The sequence below is a fragment of the Poeciliopsis prolifica genome, unplaced genomic scaffold (assembly GCF_027474105.1).
Source record: "Poeciliopsis prolifica strain line A6 unplaced genomic scaffold, Auburn_PproV2 SCAFFOLD023, whole genome shotgun sequence".
In the NCBI taxonomy this organism is placed as follows: domain Eukaryota; kingdom Metazoa; phylum Chordata; class Actinopteri; order Cyprinodontiformes; family Poeciliidae; genus Poeciliopsis; species Poeciliopsis prolifica.
This window is the reverse complement of record NW_026562398.1, coordinates 3,078,924-3,092,968: the sequence shown is the minus strand read 5'-3', so window position 1 is coordinate 3,092,968 and position 14,045 is coordinate 3,078,924. Positions and strand designations below refer to the sequence as shown.

Here is a 14,045-nt window from a genome sequence, read left to right as displayed (position 1 = left end):
ACAGTAAAGGTTGTTACAACATAAATTATAGCACATTTAAGCATTTTTTAAAAATCCTAATTTGATTTGCATGTTTTTATCATTAACATTAAGGAGAGTATGCAGGAGAAACAGAAAAGATGTTGGTACCAGTTATTGAAGAAGACTGCATGGCCAATTAGAGCTGTAGAAACTAAAGAAATAAAGCTCAATAGGAAGATGTCAAATTAAGAGATGTACCAGTCTGCAAACAGCACTTTGGTTGTATGGATAATATGGAGCACTGCAGATGCATTGTATGAGTCGGGTAAAACAATACTCAAGAGAAGCGCTCATTAAGCTTGTTTTTACTCAACATTTAAAAAATAGCCATCCAGTAAATTATTTACGTAGGTGAGCTTTTTATAGCTGTGAACATTACATCTGATACATCTTGAAAAATTATGTCATCAGAGACAAAAAAAATACATTTTAAGTACAAATATGATTACAAAGCAAAATTAGGTAGAACAAACACTTTTTCTAATCACTTTTTCAACATAAAACTTATCAAATCAATACAGTATGTAACATAACTGTAGAGGACAGAATAAAGTGCTTCCAGTGATAATATATCCTGTTTTCTGTTTCTTCCCTTGACTTCCAAAAGACTCAACAGGCTCAGCAGAGAAAATAATATTAAAACAACAAAGTGTCTGTGCAAAGATAGGGTGCTGCATTATACAAACATTGAGACTGTAGTGGTAGATAGAGCGCTGTCTTGTTTGCAAGGGTAGTGGTTAAAAGATGAGCCCTGGCGTATTATATGGGTCCTAAAATGTTTGTAGGTATTACTTTTCAAGCACATGCCAAGATCTATGCACCAAATGCATTTTGTATGTATTTGATAGATATACATACCACTGGATTGTCTTCAGTGTCACACACAGAGAAATGTTACCACAATTAAAAGATGAGCTGTTCAAGGTTGTTCTAAACTAGTTTCAACTGAGCAGTATCATGGAGAAACGTTTGAGAATTCCCAGAGCAAAATAATGATAATGGTAAAAAAAAGTCACACATTTAGTGCCAGCTGTGTTCTCCATTAACTTCTGAACTCAGAACGTAAATCTAGAAACTACACCGAACCAAACTGAAGTCTGAAAATTCTATTGGATTCTATCATCTAACATTTAACTAAATTTTGACCTTAGGGGACCTTTCATTAATTTTCCTGTCTTGAAACTTGTAATTTCTAACGCTAAAGTAGTAAATGGAAAAATAAAACAGTCATGTTTCTGTTACTAAATATACAAATAAATAATTTTCATTTCAAAGTAAACACAGTTATACAGGTGCAGTAGAGTATCAACTTATGTCAGATTTCATATAAATAAGGTGTGTATAAAAAACAAGGGAAAAAAAAACGTTTTAAAAACGACCAGAAGAATCAGTTAAATATAAATATAAAAATTAACCCATTCGAAATTAATAATAGATTAATTTAATAATTTCCTATTTCAGTAAGGAGATATGACCATTAACACGCATGATAAATGGGTGTGACGGCTCTGATGTGTGATTGGCTGATAGATTAAATCCCAGCAACAACGTCATATCCTGCGTGGCAGCAGCTCCATGGAAAACAGAAGAGACTAGCAGCCAATCATTCACTCATCCCAGCGGAGTGTAGTTTCTGCCCGTCCCACTGCAGTCCGTCACCACGGCTGTTGCAGGAGCACTTCCAGCGTTAATCAAACAGCCTTTGGCTGAAAAGTAAAAGTTGAAGGAGGATTCCTAAAATGTGAAGTTGCCCGGGTTCAGGTGACAGTGAGCCAGCAGGGACGGAGACGATCTGTCGGTGGTGCAGCAGACTTTGTGGTTTGCTAACAAGGTACAGAAAAAAAGATCTCAAAGCAAAAACATGGAGGTAAAACGATTAAGTGCTATGTTTACATATATATAAGATTGAATAGTGCCTCAAAAATAAACAGAGTAGTGGCCTGAAGAGCAGTCTTATAGATGCAGTTGGCTAAAGCTAGCAGCTAGCTGACCTTAGCTGCTAGCTGGTGCTGATGTTGCTGAGCTAACATCGAAGTCAGAGCATCTGAGCTTGGATAAGCAGCTTATTTTGCTGTTTCTGTTACTACGTTAGTGTGAAGAATGTTGCATACATATGATTTATATAAGTGATAAATAAATAAATGTTGGTATATGAGATGTTATACCAGTTCAGTGGGTTCGTATCTTCAGTTGTACCTTACCTTGCCTTACAATTGTATTTATTTTAATTGCGTATCCACCCTTGTTTGAAAGTTTACCGTTACTGTTTTAATTTATCTTAATTTTCCCATTAGCATGACCGTTGAATTTTAAAGTGCAGTAGACATAGAAGCAGGTAAATCACGCAGCTTTTGAAACTTATAAGGCTTTAAGAAAGTTTTCAAATCAATAATTGAAAAAAAAAGTGCAGAAGAAGTGCAGAAGAATTGAGTGCAGAAGAATTTTAGAAGATAAGCTTGATGCTTCAAACTTTGGATACTGTCTGTCTGTTCTGGTGAAGCATATATTTTCTGTTTGTCCTCTGAAGGATCATGTGGGGAGTCTGGCCTTTCCTGCTTGCTCTGGTGCTTCTGTCAGAGCTCTCTGTGGAGAAAGTCCAGACGGCGCCATGTCAAACCTGCAGAAAGCTCACCGAAAGCTTCATTAAGGTAAATCTGATAAACTGTAAGTTTTCACTTGACATCTTTTTATCATGCTTTTATTTCTGTGTCAAACTGAAGGATTAAAAACTTTAAGTGTTTGTGTAGGGACTAGAAAAAACGGCAAACAAGAACTTTGGTGGCGGCAACACTGCATGGGAGGAGGAGAAGCTGGCTAAGTATGCACGCAGGTAGGGATAGTTTCTGCAGCTGACTTTCACGATACTGTGACCATTTGTAATTTACATTTGTTTTGTCTATTATTCAATCCTTTCCCTAGAATGTTTTTTGGTTTTAAATGTTGATTTTTTTCTTTATGTATTTATTACTCGCATATTTCTGTGGTTCAGCCTAATTATCGTCTCCTCGTTTTAGTGAGACTCGGCTCTTGGAGATCGTCGAAGCCGCTTGTGAGAAAACAGATTTTGAATGTAACCGTCTGCTGGAGCAGATAGAAGACCAGGTTGAGACGTGGTGGTTCCACAGGTACGGCTCAGTTAAAATTATTATAGGTGTTAAAGACAAGTGTTTTATTTTTCATTATAAATCTGCCTTTAATAAGTTTGTTTTATTACTCTTTAGATCAAAATAGATGAAAACATTTATGGCTTCTTCTAAGTAAACACGCTGTGTTATCATGAGCCTGTTTGAACATTTTATTTGTTTTCCAGGCAGCAGGAGGCACCAGATCTGTTTGAGTGGCTCTGCATTGAGCAGCTAACACTGTGCTGCCCACCTGGACACTTTGGACCCGACTGCAAAGGTGTGGATAAGCAGGTTGCTCTATGTTAGTACAATAAAAAAAACAAAGTCTACATCCTTGCTTACTTCCTTCATTGCTGCGGTATTTAAGCAAAGTGCTGATCATTGTAATCGTGCTAATTTGAAGAGTGCCCGTCCGGACCTGGGGGTGTGTGTGGAGGTCTGGGCCGATGTGAGGGTGAGGGCACTCGTCTGGGAGATGGGGAGTGTGTCTGCGACCCGGGTTACTCGGGCCAGCTGTGCCAGAGCTGTGCTGACGGTTACTTCCGGGAGAAGAACTCCAATGACAGCGCAGGGGCTTGTGCAGGTGCACCATTTCCTGACTGCTGTTTACATATTTTTAAGTCGACATGATGTTCAACCGGAGCGGATATTTGTTTGATGTTAACAGTTTTCATCCATGTTTAGCGTGCTACCACTCCTGTCAGAAATGCTCAGGGCCACAGGATTACAAGTGCCTCGCCTGCAAACCTGGGTGGATCCTTCATGACAACAAGTGTGTGGGTGAGTGTGAATTTGGTTGTTTTTTTTCTTTAGCACGTTAGGATGAATACACTTCCCGTGACTTTTACCATGCCTCTTGTAGACATTGATGAGTGCGGCACAGAGCTGGCTCGTTGTCCTTCCAACACTTACTGTCACAACATAGATGGATCCTATGAATGCAGAGGTATGGCTTCTTCAATATTTATTGATCTCGAGCAAACAAAATCATGCTGCTTGTCTCAATTGACCAGCATGCACGCTGACCGAAGAGTCGCCGTGCATGCTGACCATTCGGTCTGAACCATTCGGTTTCAGACCGAATGGTTTGAAACCAACACGGGTCGGTGTGAGTGTTATTCAACTATTTTTAGTCTCTGTGAGGTTTTGAAAAGTTAGTTAGAGCATCAATTACCAATATGAAGTAATTAACTGGATCCTATAATCAGTTAGGAAATGCTGTTTGTATTATAGTCTTCAAGATGAATTTGTTTTTGCATTCATACCAAAAACGAAAGACTTCGATTTTTCTTAAGAAAACTTAAGATTGATGAACTGTGGTGCTTGTGGAAACTACAAACTTGACCACAGAAGGCAGTTGCTGTTCTGCTAGCGGGCAGAGCATCACATTGACAGTGATGATGCTGACTGTTTCACCTTTGCATCCAGGCTGTGACCAGGCGTGCGTGGGCTGCATGGGCAGCGGTCCTGCTCGCTGTAAGAAATGTTCGCGTGGCTACAGACTGAAAGGAGCCAAGTGTCTTGGTATTTAAAGTGTCATTAATCATCAGTGACATTTTTAACATATAAGGTTATCCTGGTGGAGATTCGGGCATTTCACTGTGCGTTTCCTCTCAGATATAGATGAATGTAGCGAACGCGCAATAGCATGTCCCGGGCTGAACGAGGCCTGTATCAACGAGGAGGGCTCCTTCCACTGCGACTGTGCTGAGGGATTCATCAGAAGAGACAGCATTTGTGTGGAGAATAAGCCACCTGGTGTGTATCAGGTTTTAGGCAAAGCAGTATGAACCAAAAATAGTCTCCCGTCTGTATTCTCTCTGTATTTGCTCTGAATAGTTTGGATTAGAATCGATGCTGCCAGCGTTTAATGCCTTATGCTGCATTGAAATATAGCTGATTTGTACATTTTTCCATTGACATATTTTTAAGTCTCATAAAAAAAACTGAGTTTAACATGGCAACTTAGGTTGGTAACAGAGCCGTATGGAGAGTGACAATTGAAACTGCATCTTGTTTGTAGTTTTTAGGAAAAGAAGGCACTGGCTCTATACATTTGAAGACAAATTTAAGATATGAATCTAAACTGTTTATGTGCAAGAAATACTGGGAAGAAAATTGTGTGTAAAAATAGCATTGGTAATGCAAATGTTGACCTCATTCTTGGAAAGCAATCCATAAGGAGATCTTGGTGAAGTTTGGACTCTGAAATCTGAGTTTGCTTCCGTCTTGCCTCCTCAGCTGGCCCAGAGAAAGGTCTGTTTGACGACATGACGGATGACGAGGTTCTTGTGCTGCAGCAGATGTTCTTCGGCGTCATAATCTGTGCCCTCGCCACACTTGCAGCCAAGGGAGACATGGTCTTCACAGCCATTTTTATTGGAGGAGTGGCTGCTATGGCTGGATATTGGCTGACAGAGAAGGGAGACTACATGCTGGATGGATTTCTGAAGGGACGTTAGACTGTCTTCACATGTCTGTGGAACAAAGGGACCTGGGGATACCAACCAGGAGAGGTGAATAAGACCGGACCCAAGGTGGGACATTATCTTCAATGCTAGCCTTTCAGGGATTAATTATGTAATTTATAAGGGCTTGGATTAAGTAATGTATAACTGATGAAGAGGATTATACAAGTAAAGGTGAAGACTATGATGTCATGAATGAAGCAACACTGCACTGACGTAAAATACCTGAACTTCATTCCCTACCATAAGCTTTGCCTGTGTCAGGTTACTGCTATACTCCAGATGGTAGTTGTGGGCATGCAATTAGATCAGTGCTTCTCAATTATTTTCCGTTACGCCCCCCCTAGCAAGAAGAAAACTATTCGCGCCCCCATTCCCCACCGTGACTATCCATCTCTGCATAACATTTTTTCCTTATTAACATTTTTTTCGCTGAAAAAACTCTAGCGGCTTATCGGCGTGATTGGGATGTAACGTATTTAAGTGACGCGCTAATTTATTTGGCTTCATGCTGTCCGCTGCGAGCATTTTTAGACACAGCAAACACACCGGTCTTTCCTCTTCTCCAACTGTAGTCACAGTGAAGCCAAGCGCTAAATACGCTTCGTCGTATTTCCTCTTCTTAGCTTTCGGTTGACTTTCTGTTGTCTCATTATCTTTGTCTCTCCGCTTTTCTTTTCATCCCTGTGAAAAACTTTTTCATGTTGGGGGTTGTTGAATAACGGAGGCCATAGACAGAACGCAGTCGGAGCTTTTTGTTGACTTAACACTGCTAACCAAGGCAAACCTGTTGTCTTGTAAGTCGTAAAATGTTGCACTGTCGCAAACGTGACAGAAGTAACAATGAGAGCGCCACTGCTGCCTACTGTGCGCAATTACACTTTATACTAGTTCGGCCAAAAAAAAGCCTGTTCCCCAGGATCACACGCGCCCCCCAGGTATCGCACCGCGCCCCCCAAAGGGGGCCCGCCCCACTATTTGAGAAGCACTGAATTAGATCAACACTGTCCCCTCAAACTGACCCTAAATAGAGTCTGAGGAGTTTATATCATGAGTTTTTTTTTCACTGGATGACTTTATACCTCTTCCTCTGTGAATGTGTGTGTCACAATGCATGTTCATTTGAAATCAGAACTACTGCACTGTTTTAATTTGTTTACTTTATTTTAGCATGATTGTTTTTACTTTTTTAGCTGCTGGATTATTTATTTAAATGTAAGAGGAGTGTGTGAGTGCAATCTGGATAATTCAAGCCAATTTCTGATGCCTTTCTTTTTATTTATGTTTGTGAATATTTAGTTGTTTGTATTATCAGTACAAACAGTCAACTGTAATTCAGAGATTATTTTGGAGAACCATAACACTAACACCTCTGATCCATTTGGTCATTTTGTCGATCCGTATTTACCTGGACTGCAAGCTATTCCCTGGGTTTGCTTCACAATAAAAGGAAATTTTACAGTTTTGTAGGATTTGTTTTTTTGATAGACTATTTTAACTTTGCTGGAACATGGAAAACTGTTTGATGAAGTGGCAGAGAGACAGAAGACAAAGAAAAATGTTTGGGTGAACAAAACAATTTAATATATATTATAAAACAAATTCAGGTATTTAAATGTTTTTGACTGTCAAAAAATTATAGCATAATTGCACACTGATATATTTACAAGTGATAATGTTAGTAGTTAATTGTATTAACCATTAGAAAACTGCTAACATGACGGTAATCTAGTAAGTAGTGGACTACACTGCTCCTTTAATAATTACAGAATAAAGCTCCTTATTAAAGAAGCTGGTTTTTCATGTTGCGATTGGTAAATATGTTAATGAAAAGTTGTGTGAAAGATAAAACATGGTTGAAAATGGCCCTGAATCAAAGCCCATGGAAGAATTCTGTGCAAACACTAGCTGGAATCTGAATTTCCCACTCTGATGTATCCAGGACCAGGGCCACAGCTTTTGCATTGCTTGTCTAGAGCCCCTCCTAAGACAAGGACAACAACACTTATACACTTACTTTAGGAGTGAAAGGACTAGATGGCTGCAAATCCTTTCTTTTGAAATCCTGCTTTTCATTTGAAAACACATAAGGTCCAAGAGGTAGAGTGGAGAGGCCCAGGCTTGAGGTCCACTGAGTAGTTTCCAATCGGTTTTGGTCTGGGGAGCCATGTTATCTGCTGGTGTTTGTTGTATTCTAGATCAAAGTTGGTCCAGAAATTGACTGGGAGATCTTTAAGGAATTGCTGATCTAATTTTTCAGCATCTAAAGGAAGACGTGAGACACCAGACCCAACAATGGAGAAAAGCGAAGTTTGCTGTTAAAGCAACCTGGACTTCCATTAAACCTCCGCTGCAGCCTGATCGTCTTCATTCCACGCTGCTTCGATGCAGCAATTCAGATCTTGGACATATATATACCTTTTTTTTATGGTTTGATGTTATTCCAGATTCTGTAATATTCCAGAAACACAATTTTGAGTTTTAATAAGCCAAACTATAATTAGATCTCAAGAATGTTTTCCCCCCCATTATCTGTATTTATAAGAAAAAGCAAAACACTAAGCACATATTTTATGTTTATTCCCCTTCACTATGCTTTCTGTTTTACATCACTTTTTTTTTTCATTTCAAACTGAGGGTTTGCTCCTTGGTGGTTGAGAAGAAGCCTGAATTGCAGGTTTTGGCTGCTTGGACTGATGTCAGTGTTCCACTCCAGTTAATGGGGTTAAGGCTCAGCAGCTCTCTGTCCTTCAGGGCCTCTAGGGAATGTGTTAGTGCTCTGTCCCTCCTGCTCTGCTCCATTAGCTGCACACAAAACAAGTCCAACTGAGACAAAGAGAAAAAAAAACAAGACATTTTACTGTTACCTCAAAGTATGCTCCAGGAAGCATTTTCAACATATTTTAGTACACAGAGGGGTTGGTAATGGATGCATAATGCATGATTGGGACTGTACCCTCTTGTTCTCATCTCTGTAGACTGCCATTGCTTTGGTGTGGTGAATTCGCTGCTGTCTCTCACTAGATAGGGCGAGGCGGTCCACCGCCTTGAGATGCTCTGCTTCTTTTACTTTACTGGCCAGCTGCAGCTTCAGTTCCACGCACTTCTTCTCCATCTGCCTCTTCAGCTGCTTTCGTATTTCCTTTCTGGCAAAATAAACCACATATTAACGTGTGCAAAGGTGAGGCCTTGTCAGAGGATAACTTAGAATGTAGAGCTGAAGTGATTTGCCTGTTCTCTTCTTTCTCACTGATGGATCCAAAAAATGGTTTCCTCCACACCTGATGATACCTGACACAACAACTTCTACTCAGTGACCATGAGTTCATATTATTATTTTTATTTTGTACAGTAAATCCACAATAAAAGCCAGGCTATTCCCTGGGTGTATGTCAGGACTCCTCCTTTCCACCTGAAATGCTCTCCTCTTTGCATGATCAGCGCCCTCTGGTGGTTATGATGGTGAACAGCGCATGTTTCAAGACTGATGGTGCGTTTAAGGACTAAAGGTGGGTGCGTTTAAGGACTAAAGGTGGGTGCAAAAGATCCAACCTTGGAATATTCTGCGAATCAGATTTATACATTTGTGCTTTAATGTTTATTTACATTTATGGCGTCCAATTATTTATTAATGCATCTACAGGCAGCAACCACACATTGGATTGACACCAGGACCTCACCTGACTGCTCTTTAGCATACTACCATGGTCCAGGAGAATTGGCGATGTTATTGGAGTGACAGCAAAGCTTGGAGTGTCTTGAGAAGCATAAATGGGTGTGGGTATAAAGATAGATGCTGGAATAGTGAGTGAGAGAGAGAAAACAGAAATGTAATAATCCCCATGATAATTGCATTTGGCAGCTTTAATGATTTATCCTTCAAGATGGAAACAAACAAGAAAATGCTTTAATAAATTTAAAAAAGTCAAAATAAAATTCTAGTAGTTTGCCCAACTTTGACCCTGTGAAACTTTCTACACTATGCATAAAATCTGGTTTTGTGGCATGAAATTAACTAATTTAGTTAATCCTTGCCATTGCAATAATCTCTAGTCACCATTTCTCACACAAGCTTCATCCTGTTGGGAACATTTAACCAAACATTGGGTTGCATGTCTATATGCAAGCATAAAATCCTTTAATAAAATTTGAGTGTCTGAGTTTTGTTGAAAAATGTGAATTGCTCATTAGCTAAGCCTGTCATCCTGAAAAAAAAGACACCAAAGTTAATATAATATGCAAATGTTAAAGTAGAGATAAACTTTTCACCAGTCCTGTAAATAAAAAACAGAGTAAATAAATGAAACAATGTTTTCTTACGTAGTCTCATCTTTAGGTCTTGCTCTTTTTTGCCGGAACTCCTGAGTCCAGACTTTGTGTGCCAAAACATCCCAAACTCCTAAAGCTTAAAAATATATAAAAGGACATTTGTCTTATACCTAAAAATCTTGAGTTTTACATATATCTGTAAAGGTGCCAAATAAACATTAAACCCAGATGAATCAGAGCATTCAATCAGTGTTTTGCTTTTGTAACCGTTTTCTTGGGAACTGGGTTTCCCACCCCTCTAATAAAACAAAACTGCATCTGAGTGGCCAAACATCATCAGAGACAAAAGAGAACGATTATTAGCACGCGACAACAAGCTAACCAGATAAACACTGAGAACATTTCCATGTGAGGTACCTTTCAGCAAAACAAGGAAGAGAATCATTTCAGCTGTTAAAATGACTAAAACTCTTTTATTGAACAAGAAATAAAAAAAAAAAAACTTTTTAAAGGGCAAACATTTGAAACTTTGCTGCATAATTTTTATGGGATTTAGATTTAAAAGTGCAAGTGTATTGTTTTGATCTGCTGTAGGTTAGATAACATCCGTCATTATGGAGCCGAAAAGATTTTCTTGCTTGAAGATAAAATCTTTCTTGAGGTTGATCATTCTTCAGATTCCCAATGTTTTATGGTTCTCCCACAGCCAGGCATGGTATTTATTTAATTTGTGATCTTCAGGAGTCACCTATAAAAAAAACAAAACAAAAAAAACATATAATCTGTGTGATTTAGCTTAATTGTGACTTAAAAATAACTTAAAATAGCTAGGGAGTTGAGTTCATTCACCTGTTTCCACTCATCAACACAGAAGATCCTGTAGGAGTCGTTCCCATACTTGCCAATACCATGCAACTCAATAGGGTAACGCCACTGTTTATTTAAAAACTCATCTAATCAGGAGAAAACACAGTTAGTTTTCTTCCTAGATGAAAGTTATCCAGCAGAAGTCTAATATTCTCACCGGAGAAGCGGATGATTGTTTTGGCTCGAAGCTCATAGAGGCCAAGTGGCTTCATGAGTTCAGACATGGGCTTCCAGTCGGCCTCCCGGGTCACCTCTGCGGACGGGTAGTGCTCAAAGAAAACCCAAAGCACCGGAATGGCCATTTTCCCTGTAATGAAGAACTAGTAAAATTCCGATTTTTACTGCAGATTGAGATTCAGGCTGCGCATACGTGGGACTTTACCACTTGTCTTATTCAGAAAAATAGTGGCCACCAGAAGCTTCCAGGGATCATGGAAAAGGGTTTCCTGTATGAGGTTGAAGGGAGACTGGGGAGGTGTCCATTTTCTGAGAGATTTCCTCCTGGGTGGGCTGAGTCCTGAGCACAAACACAGAGAACAGTTCTCAGATATCTCAGATATTAGGAAGAGCAAAGCCTGCCAACAATTGTGCACAAATTAACTCCATAAACATTACCATCTTTGAGATGTTTCCCTCTGAAATAAGGGCTTGTTTTCCGCCTGCTCTCCAAATTCTTGGATCCTACGAGAATACAGGAAAGTTTTAAATAGATCATGATGTTTGTTGATAATATCCTTGAAATTTTAATGAACACAAATATGATTTTGAGGGCTTTCACAGACTACAATTGTCATAAAAACATTACTAAAATTTTGAATTTTAACATAAACTGGACAAACGCAGAGTGTACACACCCTATTAAAGGATTTAACTGTGATAAAGCCTGTTTGACCTTGTAATTAGCATTATTTAATTTAATGGTTGGGCTTCCATTAAACAGCCAATGAGATACAAGGCCTTGCAAAAGTACTCACACAGCCTAAATTTTTTAAATCACGTTCTTCAATATATTTATTGATTATTATTTATTTATTTTGTCTTAGAGTTAGACCAACACAAAGTAGGGCACGGCTGTGGAGTAAAATTTGGAAACTGTGGAACGCATTTGTTTTCAGTTTTCTGCTATTCAGTCAACTATAACCAGCTACTGTGTTCCTACTTAAAAACCTTCCCATGCTGCGATTCTGCCACCAATCATGCATCATTTTGCTTTCACTTTGCAATTACACACTACTTTGTGTAACGTGAAAATCCCATTTTATTAGGATTTTGTCTATCAGACAAAAAAAAACATTCAAATGCACTGCAGTTCAAAACATAAATACTTTTGTAATGCGCTACAAATGGTCGACTTTACTCCCTTAACTCATATTTTAACCTGACGAAGCTCTTGTTTTTGTCATGTATCAAAATATGTCATGTAAATAAATTAAACGTTTTTCTTCATGAAGTGCCATCAAATTACTAATATTTCAATTTTCTCATACCTCTAGCATGTAATTGTAGGTGGAGAATGCACAAGCTGGATATACTTAGAAAATACGTTTGAAAAAAGTTTGATTGTGGCACATGAACGCAGCTTCAAACTAATTGAAATGAAAGTCTTGATTACAAACTTTTCTTCGCTGTCAGACTATGTAGCTCCTACTTACTATTATGGGAATCTCTAACTGGTGTACAGCTTCCACCACTGTTGTCAGGTAACACCTCCTTCTCTCTGTGACTGTCAGCATTATCCACTACCTCTGAATTAGACTTGTCGCCTTTGCTGTGAGGCTGTGCAACATGTGTGTTTGCCACGTTCTCACTTTCATTCTCGCTCTCAGTGGCAGCTTCGACACTCAGAGTCGGGACCGAAGGCGGCATGTTTGCAGGTTGATTCCTGTGAGCTGGAGGGAAGGTGTTTTGTTGATCAATTGAAGGAGCCAGTCTCAGAAGTTTCTCCCTCAGCAGTCCCACCCTCCGGGGGCTCTTGTGTATATCATCATCATCCGCCAAGTCTGATGAAGATGTAGCTTGTGAGGTAATCTGCTCGGCCTCCTCGGCTGTGTCCTCTTGCAAATTATTACTTCTAATTTCCTTGCTCTTGCTGACTTTACATCTGGTAGAGGAAAAGCTGTTTTTAAATTTATGTCTGGCAGATTTCACTTCCCCACCTATTTTAGCCTGCTCTCCATTTGCTCGCTTTTTTGTCCATTTCTCTTGTGTTTCTTTGGAATGATCCGTTTCAGAGCTGGTGAATTTAATTTTGGATGTGGTGAAATCAAACAAGTTTGCATCCAGGTTCTCTCCTCCATTTTTTAACAGATAATCATGCAAAGATGACTTCGACCGGAACCTCTGCCCACTGGGACTGAAACAAAAAAAATAGATTAGTCATTGATTTTACTCATGTGCATGTAAATAAATAAAGTTTAGCCTCCTACGTCTGCTGGGCACTGTTTAATTAATTTCACTTCAAAAGTTCTTCATTATTACTCCACAAGAAAGTGAAATGTTTGTGTAGCTGGCTGTGAGAAGAAAGAATCTCTTGCAGCGTTCTGTATTACAGCGGATCTGAGGACGTCCTGGAGTGACAATGTTGTATGTCAGTCTGATGATGAAGAGCATACTCAGGGTTGTCCCTAATGTTGTTCATTTGATGAAGAGTCTTTCTGTGATAAACTCCAGAGATTCCACAGCAGATCCCAAAACCAGCCCTCTTTTAACAGTCTTCTCTAACTTTTTTTTAGGTTCCTGGTTTTGCTGTCCCAACAGATGATGTCGGAAGAGATACTCTCAACAACAAGCTTATAGAATATATGAAGCATCTGGCAGTACACATTAATTAATCTTTTTATATCGAATCACCTTATTATGTACACGTCCAGTTTTCCTGCAGTCTTGCCAGATTTTCTCTGCCTCACTTCTCTAATCCATCCATGCGGTAGTGCTTCCTTGTTACTCTGGACATCCATGTCTAGGCTGATTTCCAGCTCATTTTCACCGGGAATCTCAGAACCAGGAAGGCAGCTTAGACCAGTTGTCACCCTGTCCTCTCAAATGTCTACAGCAAAATGACAGTAGACACACTTTACTGTAAAAAAAAGGGGAAAAAAAGGATCCATTGTGCAACACAGAAGAAGCGCCATTTTATTCCATTGTTTTTATGCAACAGCAAACGAAGAGAGTAAATTACAGTCAGACTCGTGAATTGCACCTACCGAATTCATCGAATTTATTTTGCTGTGGAGCAGAGCGGTCCGAATCAAGTTTTGTTGTCAACAGTGGAGCGGAACTGAGCATGTGCAGAAAC

At 39.3% G+C, this 14,045-nt stretch overlaps 2 protein-coding genes across 6 annotated transcripts; one reads left to right on the top strand and one right to left on the bottom strand.

The window, feature by feature from the left end:
• Positions 1-1,597: 1,597 nt before the first annotated feature.
• On the top strand, positions 1,598-9,682 carry LOC129370227 (protein disulfide isomerase Creld1). Of its 3 annotated transcripts, XR_008607031.1 has the most exons (13): positions 1,598-1,852; positions 2,549-2,669; positions 2,769-2,851; positions 3,036-3,146; positions 3,332-3,423; positions 3,550-3,729; positions 3,831-3,926; positions 4,009-4,092; positions 4,575-4,670; positions 4,764-4,904; positions 5,388-5,683; positions 9,056-9,123; positions 9,258-9,680. XR_008607031.1 is itself a non-coding variant. In XM_055046025.1 (11 exons), exons 2-11 carry the CDS (start codon positions 2,553-2,555, stop codon positions 5,606-5,608), a joined length of 1,221 nt encoding a protein of 406 aa, XP_054902000.1. In that variant the 5' UTR covers positions 1,598-1,852; positions 2,549-2,552; the 3' UTR covers positions 5,609-7,078. The 3 variants fall into 3 exon arrangements, 1 of the variants encoding a protein (XP_054902000.1); XR_008607030.1 differs by having other exon boundaries at positions 9,056-9,682; XM_055046025.1 differs by lacking the exons at positions 9,056-9,123; positions 9,258-9,680 and having other exon boundaries at positions 5,388-7,078.
• A 272-nt stretch (positions 9,683-9,954) lies between these two features.
• Positions 9,955-14,038, bottom strand: mbd4 (methyl-CpG binding domain protein 4). 3 transcript variants are annotated; one of them, XM_055046019.1, is made up of 8 exons: positions 13,954-14,038; positions 13,601-13,796; positions 12,403-13,103; positions 11,366-11,431; positions 11,133-11,267; positions 10,908-11,057; positions 10,733-10,836; positions 9,955-10,631 (listed from the first exon to the last, which is right to left on the bottom strand). In XM_055046019.1, exons 2-8 carry the CDS (start codon positions 13,705-13,707, stop codon positions 10,557-10,559), a joined length of 1,338 nt encoding a protein of 445 aa, XP_054901994.1. In that variant the 5' UTR covers positions 13,708-13,796; positions 13,954-14,038; the 3' UTR covers positions 9,955-10,556. The 3 variants fall into 3 exon arrangements, with proteins under 3 accessions (XP_054901994.1, XP_054901995.1, XP_054901997.1); XM_055046020.1 differs by having other exon boundaries at positions 13,601-13,826; positions 13,954-14,037; XM_055046022.1 differs by having other exon boundaries at positions 9,956-10,631; positions 12,559-13,103; positions 13,954-14,037.
• Positions 14,039-14,045: the final 7 nt, after the last annotated feature.

Excerpts from the sequence above, each read along its gene's own strand:
- mbd4 (XM_055046019.1), bottom strand. The coding sequence starts at position 13,707 with ATGGATGTCCAGAGTAACAAGGAAGCACTACCGCATGGATGGATTAGA. Across the intron at positions 11,058-11,132 it reads TTTTCTGAATAAGACAAGTG|GGAAAATGGCCATTCCGGTG; the intron begins GTAAAGTCCCAC and ends TCTTCATTACAG. Across the intron at positions 10,837-10,907 it reads AACAATCATCCGCTTCTCCG|ATGAGTTTTTAAATAAACAG; the intron begins GTGAGAATATTA and ends TCTCCTGATTAG.
- LOC129370227 (XM_055046025.1), top strand. The coding sequence starts at position 2,553 with ATGTGGGGAGTCTGGCCTTTCCTGCTTGCTCTGGTGCTTCTGTCAGAG. Across the intron at positions 3,424-3,549 it reads CTTTGGACCCGACTGCAAAG|AGTGCCCGTCCGGACCTGGG; the intron begins GTGTGGATAAGC and ends GCTAATTTGAAG. Across the intron at positions 4,093-4,574 it reads TGGATCCTATGAATGCAGAG|GCTGTGACCAGGCGTGCGTG; the intron begins GTATGGCTTCTT and ends CTTTGCATCCAG.